Consider the following 8,012-nt stretch of genomic DNA (forward strand, 5'->3'; position numbering starts at 1 on the left):
ACAAGGCAAGTTTAGGCCTATTGTTGGTCGCCGATTTATAGCATTTGATACCGTAAAAACATCGTAGTAACCTTGTAGTGATGCTTGTCATGCTGCTAAGTTGGTGTTTTTTACGTAGTGATAGTGCACAGCGCACCATATACCGCTGTTCTGGCCTAATATCGGGTGAACCTGCCATGTGACATGAACTTACGTTGAGCGTAGTGCCGTGCTTTTGATCACCGTAATGTAGACCGCAACGTGACGTTTGCTATCTTTCAGATGCCGTCTGTCGGAGTCAAAGACGTCGAGCAGCAAGCATTTGTGCGGGCGCTATCCGCCTTTCTGAAAAAGTAAGCGTTCTGGATGTTCCGGCATACTTCCGAGCTTGTACTCAGGAAGGCTTAGCAACTTTCGATATTTCTGCTTTGCAGGTCGGGCAAACTGAAGGTTCCTGACTGGGTTGATGTCGTGAAGACTGCCATCTACAAGGAGCTGGCCCCTTACGACGAGGACTGGTTTTACACACGATGCGGTTAGTTCAGCAGCACCGGCGGAGCATTGTGCATGCCCATTTGCCTCCGAGATTAGTTCGGTTCACGTCATTAATTCTAACGTTTATTTTATAACTGACGGTATTGCCCGGTCGCCGTGTTCTTACGCCCTCAGCAGTTGTAGCTAGTAGCTGGAAGCCGTGCTTGCCTCCTCTGAGGCGACTGTTTCCCGCTTGACTCTGCGCTTTACACTTCGCAAAGTAATTCGAGTAATTTTTCGCAGTGTTGTGGCCAAGCACACAAGACCGCATGCTCTTGCTGCCCCATGTCAGCACTGTTGTATTGGCAGATTTTCGTGCGTTTGTGCTGAGTGACGTGCCGCCTATCTCGTCCTGAAATCGAACGGGGCGCAAGTGTCGAGGCATATTGTGCCCAGCGTCCGCTCGGTTCAAAACGTATTCATGGCTGCGCAGCGATGTTTCTGTTGCAGCAGCCGTTTTGCTGCTGGCGTTGGGGTCTTATTTCAGCTCTGGGAAGAACCCCGCCTCTTTTAGCTTTGCCTGTCTCAAAGAAGGCCAGGAGCACATATCTGCTGCAAATTGGTCGAGGCTTGCGCGCTCTTCTGGCACTGAAAGCACAAATTCCTGTCCGAAGCAAACCCTTGAATGACCTAGTTTGCGGCTGTTATGTTCAAGGTTCGTCATAAGTGTTGCCAAAACAAGCTTTGCTACACACTGGTAAAGCTGCACAGAGGGGCAGCCAGCTGCCTTTTCTAGTTTTGACTGACTGATTGATAACCAGCATGTCTGCTTGTCTTTGCAGCATCAGTGGCACGACACCTGTACATGCGCTCCCCATCTGGTGTCAAGTCCATGCGCAAGATCTACGGTGGCCGCTACCGCAGAGGTGTCCGCCCGTCTCACTTCTGCCCGGCCTCTGCTAGCGTGGCTCGCAAGGCTCTTCAGGCACTTGAGCAGCTCAAGCTTGTTGAGCAGGACCCCAGCGGGTGAGGCGCTTTGTTGCGAGTAGTGCCGAGCATCATGTTGAATGCCTTGCTTTTATTCAGTGCAATTGGAGCCTTGCTTCCTGAAAGTAGGTGGAAAAGAGGTTCGTCAGTTAAGGGGCGCATGCAGTTTCCATAATGTGCTCTTCTTGATTGCTGCAGTCAGAAAGATTTTTTGCAAATATCAATGTCTCTTGAGCTTCAGTGCACTTCATGAAGGCAATTTGAGCTCCATAAGAAATGGCATGTGGAAGAGCGGGTTCTGTCAAACATTTTGACATGTCCAGCTTCACTCTTGAGGTTTGCAAGGTATGACAGACTAGTGTTGCACTTGATACCGCAGCATATTCTTGTGCCCCCAGCTGTGCACAGTTTATTTACAAACAAGCATTTGTGTGATTGTGAGTATGGGTGCTCGTAACATCCAAATTTCTGCCCTTTGCACACAATGCGGTCCAGCCATTTTGAATTTGTATCAACCGTGGTTGTATCAAGATTCTACTGTAATAATTTTGTTATTGAAGCTGTGTTGACTCTCTGCAATGTGGCAGGATTTTCAAAAGTCAGATTAATGTGCTGTCTCGATGCAGGAACTCGCGAAAATTCTCGTTACTGTACCCATTCTGTTTCCACATTTCAAAACCAGCTTGCATAATGCATTCTCTTTGGTCTTGTTTGAAAGAGCTGTTCTTTGGCTGTCTTTTGTGCTGGAGCAGAACCATTCATGCTGTTTCAAATCCTAGAAACACTAAAACCAATTCGATGTGGTCTCGCGGTTGGCCGCCTGATGTCGCATGGCAAACCCGGTGCTTTTTTATTAGCCAGCTTGAACTCCCTAGTCGCTGCCAATTTGAGAAAATTAAACCTGTTCACGTGAACAGCCGCTGATTTGAAAGTAGGGGCCATAATGTCGATAAATGTGCAAAAAAAGTCGGCAGTGGCATAAAGGGAAACTGATTTGTGGTCTTTGGTGCCAGTGACAACGAGCGAAAGCTTAGCACGCAGCCGGGCGAAGCGAGTAGCTTTGTCAGTTGTAGCATCGAGCACGGATCATTGCAGTTTTCATCATCTGTGCGTAACAGAAGTGATTGGAGAGGAAAAGCTGGCAGTTTACTGGCGTCAACTGTGAATGATCTAGTGGTGCAAAGAGAAAGCAGATGCTTCTGATCAATCGCGTGCTCTGTGTGGGTCTGGTGACGCAGGCCGACAGCAGCTGCTGCTGTTGGTAGCATTTGTGTCTGTTGATGTTATCTGTTGGACTAAGCCTTCAAGAGATCTGTGTAGGACTGTGTGGCGGACTGTGGAGATGCTTCTGATTAAGATTGTGCTGTCACGGCTAAATTTAAAGTTGTAGGTGCAAGATGCTCTTTTATTCAGTTTTCTCACAGCGTGAATTCCTGACTTGTTTTGATAACCAATGAAACCGACGACTGAGGCTAGTTGATATAACATTTTTTGCTGTGAGTAGCGTTAACTTTGTTGAATGACTTGGGACAGGGACAATCGTTCGTCAAAGTTAGCACTACCCACTGCTAAAAAACTAATTCTTTTTTTGCAATAAGAGTTTATTTTGATGTGCAATCAATGTTGGAAGTAGATTTTTCAATGATTGTCTGGGTGATTGATGTTGTTTTAACTGAAACCACTTGTTGTAACTACAGTTTGAAGATCAAAGTTCACTGAGCTGTAAAATTATCTTAAAAACAACTTTCAACATTTCATCTTTTATTCATTTGGCTATCTGCATGCTATCCTTGAATACTACAGCACATTAATTTACCTGCTCCTGCCGCGCATTAGAAATTCTTTCAGGATTCTTTGAGGGGTTTGTCGGAATTCGCTGTAAGGCAGTTTTGATGGCACCAATTCTGGAACGTTGATAAATGCCAGGCCATGCTTAGCCTTCAGAGGTTGGTACAGACTGCTTAGTTTTAAGGGTCTTGAAATTGCAGGAAAAAAAATATCGAAAATTTCAATTTTTCAAAAAGGGGCATATTGTTAAGCACCTACCTGCAAAGTTCGAGCGCTTAATTCGATCGCAAACTATGAAAAACCTGTAAATTTGATGCCTCCGAAGCAACGAAATTGCAATTTTGGAGCAAAATGCCAAAGAACTTTGTGCCTGTCACTTCCCACATACGCATCCCCAATGGCCACTGCCATGATCTTGTTCAAAAGCTGGCGCTCTTCCCTGCGTATTACTTAGTGTTGTGAAATCCTTTTGAAGTGCCCCTTCTCCGTTGTTTTCTGAGGCCTCTACAACGACTTCCGAATGGCTGGTGCGCGCACTTACATGTTCTGGTCAACATGACTAGCCTTGGAGGATTTTGTTGTTTTATGGTGCAATTTAAATTAATCTAGACTGTTCAATTCAGAAAATTAGACTGCAGCTATTTCATTTTTTATGGCTGAATTGAACAGATTGTTTCTTGAACAGTGGTGTCACCTAGTTATATTTCATAGTTAAGGCACTTCAGCATAATTGAACAGTATAAATAGCATAGCTCCATATGGCAGGTCTTCGGCGACAGCTGCATTTCAATCGTACTCTAAAAATATTGAGGGAAAGTGTTGAACCACCTTTAAAAAATTCCCCAATTGGGCCTGTTATTTTCCCATATATGGGAACTAATTGAATTATACTGAACTTCAATATTTTTTGAAAACATGCATAGAAAATACACACCTAATTTCATTACAATATCTCTATGAATAAAAATTTTCACTTGAAGACTTCATTTTTAGACTAAATGCAATGAAAATCCACAATCCGAATCAGTTTTATGCTGATTTCAAGTCTGTAGCCATTTTTCTGATATGTCATTAGTTTTCAAGATATTAGACATTATCACTCCTTTGTTTGCTTAAACAATAGAAAAAAACACTGATCAGAGAACTTTTACTAATATGTGGCTATATAGTGTACAGTACAAGGAATATAACATAGGAAGTACTTTTTAAGCCAATATTAGTTTTTGTTGGAGTTCAGTGTAAGGAGGACTAGTTGACGAGCAGTTTAAATTGGAGTGCACAAAAAATTGGCAAGCACAAATTGAGAAATCTGTTCCCAGCTTAGTATACTTTAACTATTTAGCAGTTTGTCGCCGCCGCGGCTCAGTGGTTATGGCGCTCGGCTACTGACCCGAAAGGCGTGGGTTCGATCTCGGCCGTGGCAGTTGAATTTCGATGGAGGCGAAATTTTAGAGGCCCGTGTACTGTGCGTTGTCAGTGCACGTTAAAGAACCCCAGGTGGCCAAAATTTCCAGAGCCCTTCAGTACTGCGTCCCTCTTTGGGACGTTAAACCCCGATAACCAACCTAACCATTTAGCAGCATGCTGCAATAAAAATTATTCCTTTATCTGCTCTAGATGCAAAGATATCCTTCTTGTAAACTAGCTAACAAAGAAATTGATTTGAGGAAACAAGGAAAAAGAAGCAGGGATGAGCTCGTGTGCACCTTATAAAAGCGGAATACTGATTCAGGGAATGAATAAATTTGTAGATATGTAGAAGATGGGCTTATAGATTTCGAAAATGCCATTTTCATGCAGTTGATTTTTGTGATTTTTGGGCCCTCTGAACCCCCCCCCCAAGTAATGCAAGCACAAATTCAGGGCTGATGCTATATTTCATGCATAACAGAGTGGAGCGATGTAAACAAATAGCTGCTGTTTGTCTTTTGGCAACATTTTTGGGCACATCTGAGGATACCCAGTGATAAAGGTTTTGATTGCAGTACTGTTCAAATTAGAGTTGCAAATAATGAGCAATTTTAGATTGTGGATGAAGCACATGGGATCTGAAATTGACATCTGCACCGGATATGACCACCCGAGAGAAGGCAACACAGGCTGTCGTGTCTCAACTGGCGTTTTACTGCATTTAAAGAACTCGACCGTCTTTGTTTCACTTGCTGCTGGGGGACGTTGAGTGTTGTAAATGTGAGGACACTAGTTCCTGATCTCTGCATTGTCCTACCTTTTGCAGTGGCCGCAAGCTGACCAGCCAGGGCAGGAAAGATCTGGATCGGATTGCTGCCCAGATAAAGATGAAGACAACGGCCCCTGCGAAGTAATGTTTCCTGGTCAATAAATGTTTTGACATATGTACCTTGTATTCTTTAATCTTTAGTGGTGGCAAGCTTCCGTGATGGAAAATCATCCACCAGTCTTCTTCATTCAGTAAAGATTTATTTTGTGCAAGAAAGGATGCCACACTTCTAAAAGCGTCAATTGCACAGCTGGCAACCAAACGTAGTGCCTGTTGTCTGAGGAAGGCGTTGGGATTGGTGTGGGTTGCCATGGCAGCCGGTGTTTCGTTGGTGGCATGGCTGGGCCTCGCGTGTTCGATGTCGGCATTGGCGTTTTCATTCTCGCCGTGCTTTGGGCTGTGTGCTGCTTGTTGTGCGTATTCTTGTCGAAAACGCAAGGAATTTCACGGTGAGTTCAATTACAATCCAAGAGTGGCGTGGCTGTGCGGTGCGACGCCCTTGAGCGCGCGTTTGAGGGCTAGGCCGAAATGAGCGCTCGGGCCTGCCTTCCATGGACGACTGTGCGCCTTGGGCAAAGTTTAAAACGCGTGCAGGCCTAGGCGCCACCATACCGTGGCGATTATGCAGCGTAGGCTTGTGTATTGCGATTTCGAGACCAGTATACGTTCCGACAGCCGTTTATTCACACTTTCGAATGGCGAGAGCACTGGCTGTGCTAAGAAGCAATTTAAAATTTGTTTTGAGGATAGGAAATGACACTGCAAATGTCTCGCATATCTCGGTGGACACCCTAGCCGCGCCGTAAGGGAGGGGATAAAAGATGCACTGAAAGAAAAAATAAAGAGGAGCCGTAGTGGAGGTTGGTTGGTTGGTAACAACTTTATTCATAGTCCTGCAGAGCTTTCGCCGACGGGGCCTTAGGTCTCCCACGTGGGGACGTCGAGGCGCTGCCTCGCCGTCGCCTCGCGGGCCTGCTGGACGGCCCAGAGTTGGTCCCCGAGGCTGGGGCTGCGCAAGGCAGCGGCCAACCGCGGCGGGAGGGTTCCGGAATTAGCACCGTGAAGGTTTTTCTTACAGTCCCAGAGCATGTGAGTTAAAGTGGCTACATTGGCGTTGCAGACCTTGCATATATTTGTCGGGTATGTACCGGGGTAAAGCCTGTGGTATAGTTCCGGGTTGGGGTACGTGAGCGTCTGCAGTTGTCTGAGGGTCACCGCGTGCGCCCTGTCCAGCTTGTCGCTGGGCGGAGGGAAGGTTCGGCGGGCCAGGCAGAGGGCCTTGGTAATTTCGTTGTAGCTGGTCAAGCAGTCTTTGGTGCTATTCCACGGACGACGGTCGCCGGCGCGGTTCGCGAGCTCGCGCGCCTTGGCGTGTGCCGTCTCGTTGCGGTTGCGATACGTCCTCGATACTTCTCCCATGTGCGCCGGGAACCATTGAATTCTGGTTTGGAATTCTACCTCCTGCTGGACTTGCCGGTTCCTCAGGACTTGGGCCGCTCTCTGTGAGATCCATCCTTTGGCGAAGTTTCTAACCGTCTGACGCGAGTCGCAGAGAACCACGGTGCACGTCGGATCCGTGAGGGCGAGTGCCACCGCCGCTTCCTCCGCCTCTTCTGCGCGTTCGCACGCTACACTTGACGTTATGCGCTTTTTGCCGCACGAATCGACGACCGCAACCGCGAATCGCGAGCGTTCTGCGTATTCCGCGGCGTCAACGAACCTTGTCCCTGTATCGTCTCCATGGCTGTGCAGGAGAGCTCTGGCCCTGGCCACTCTTCTTCCCCGGTTGTGTTCCGGGTGGACGTTTCGTGGAATCGGGTCGACTCTTAGCGTTTGTCTGATCGCGTTTGGAATGGCGACTTTCTGGCCTTGTTGTACGTGGTAACGGATGCCGAGACTTTCCATGATCTGGCGGCCTGCTGTCGTTCCCGTTAATCTTTCCAGTTGTGAAGTGCGCTGCGCCTCGGCGATTTCGCTAAGCGTGTTGTGAAGTCCGAGCTGGAGCAAGCGATGCGTGCTGGTAGACTCGGGTAGACCCAGTGCTATCTTGTACACCCTGCGAATGAGGACATTGATCTTGGCTTCTTCTCCCTTGTACCAGTTGTGGAATGCCGCAACGTACGCAATATGGCTAATGACGAAAGAGTGTATGAGTCGTGTGAGACTCTCCTCCCTCATCCCGTTTCTTCTGCTAGTGACCCTCTTGAGGATTCGCATGGCGTTAGCTGTCTTGTGCTTTAATTTAGTGATCGTTTCGCCGTTGACGCCGTTGGCCTCGATTATCATGCCGAGGACCCTAATTGTGTGTACTATCGGGATGGTTGCTCCGTTTCTCGTACGTAGTCTGATCTCTTCGTACTCGTAGTGGAGGTCTCCGAAATAATTTCGACCACCGAGCGGGGACGTGCGCTGACATCGCACAGCAAACGGGCATATCGTTCTTTCTCTATGAAAGGGGTGCCAAACGCAGCCGCCGACACTCAAAACGGAATCGCGAAAATTTGGTGGAGGCGAAACGCAAAGGGTGCCTGTGTGCTGTGCGACG

The 8,012-nt window shown here is 47.3% G+C and overlaps 2 protein-coding genes across 2 annotated transcripts in view; both read left to right on the forward strand.

Annotated features, from left to right (window-relative positions):
* The first annotated feature begins 174 nt into the window (after positions 1 to 174).
* LOC149339910 (small ribosomal subunit protein eS19-like) lies at positions 175 to 5,586 on the forward strand. The gene is made up of 4 exons (XM_089548600.1): positions 175 to 332; positions 414 to 514; positions 1,296 to 1,479; positions 5,465 to 5,586. Exons 1-4 carry the CDS (start codon positions 262 to 264, stop codon positions 5,550 to 5,552), a joined length of 444 nt encoding a protein of 147 aa, XP_089404726.1. The 5' UTR covers positions 175 to 261; the 3' UTR covers positions 5,553 to 5,586.
* Positions 5,587 to 5,633: 47 nt separating this feature from the next.
* The window catches only part of LOC149339911 (transmembrane protein 218-like), a 4,848-nt gene continuing 2,469 nt past the window's right edge, over positions 5,634 to 8,012 (forward strand). Inside the window, exon 1 of the mRNA XM_089548601.1 lies at positions 5,634 to 5,916. Within this exon, the coding sequence (XP_089404727.1) occupies positions 5,804 to 5,916 (113 nt within the window). The 5' untranslated portion in view covers positions 5,634 to 5,803. The remainder of the gene's footprint in view (positions 5,917 to 8,012) is intronic.

The sequence above is a fragment of the Amblyomma mixtum genome, chromosome 6, assembly GCF_055824585.1.
Source record: "Amblyomma mixtum isolate Tamu chromosome 6, ASM5582458v1, whole genome shotgun sequence".
Taxonomy (NCBI): Eukaryota; Metazoa; Arthropoda; class Arachnida; order Ixodida; family Ixodidae; genus Amblyomma; species Amblyomma mixtum.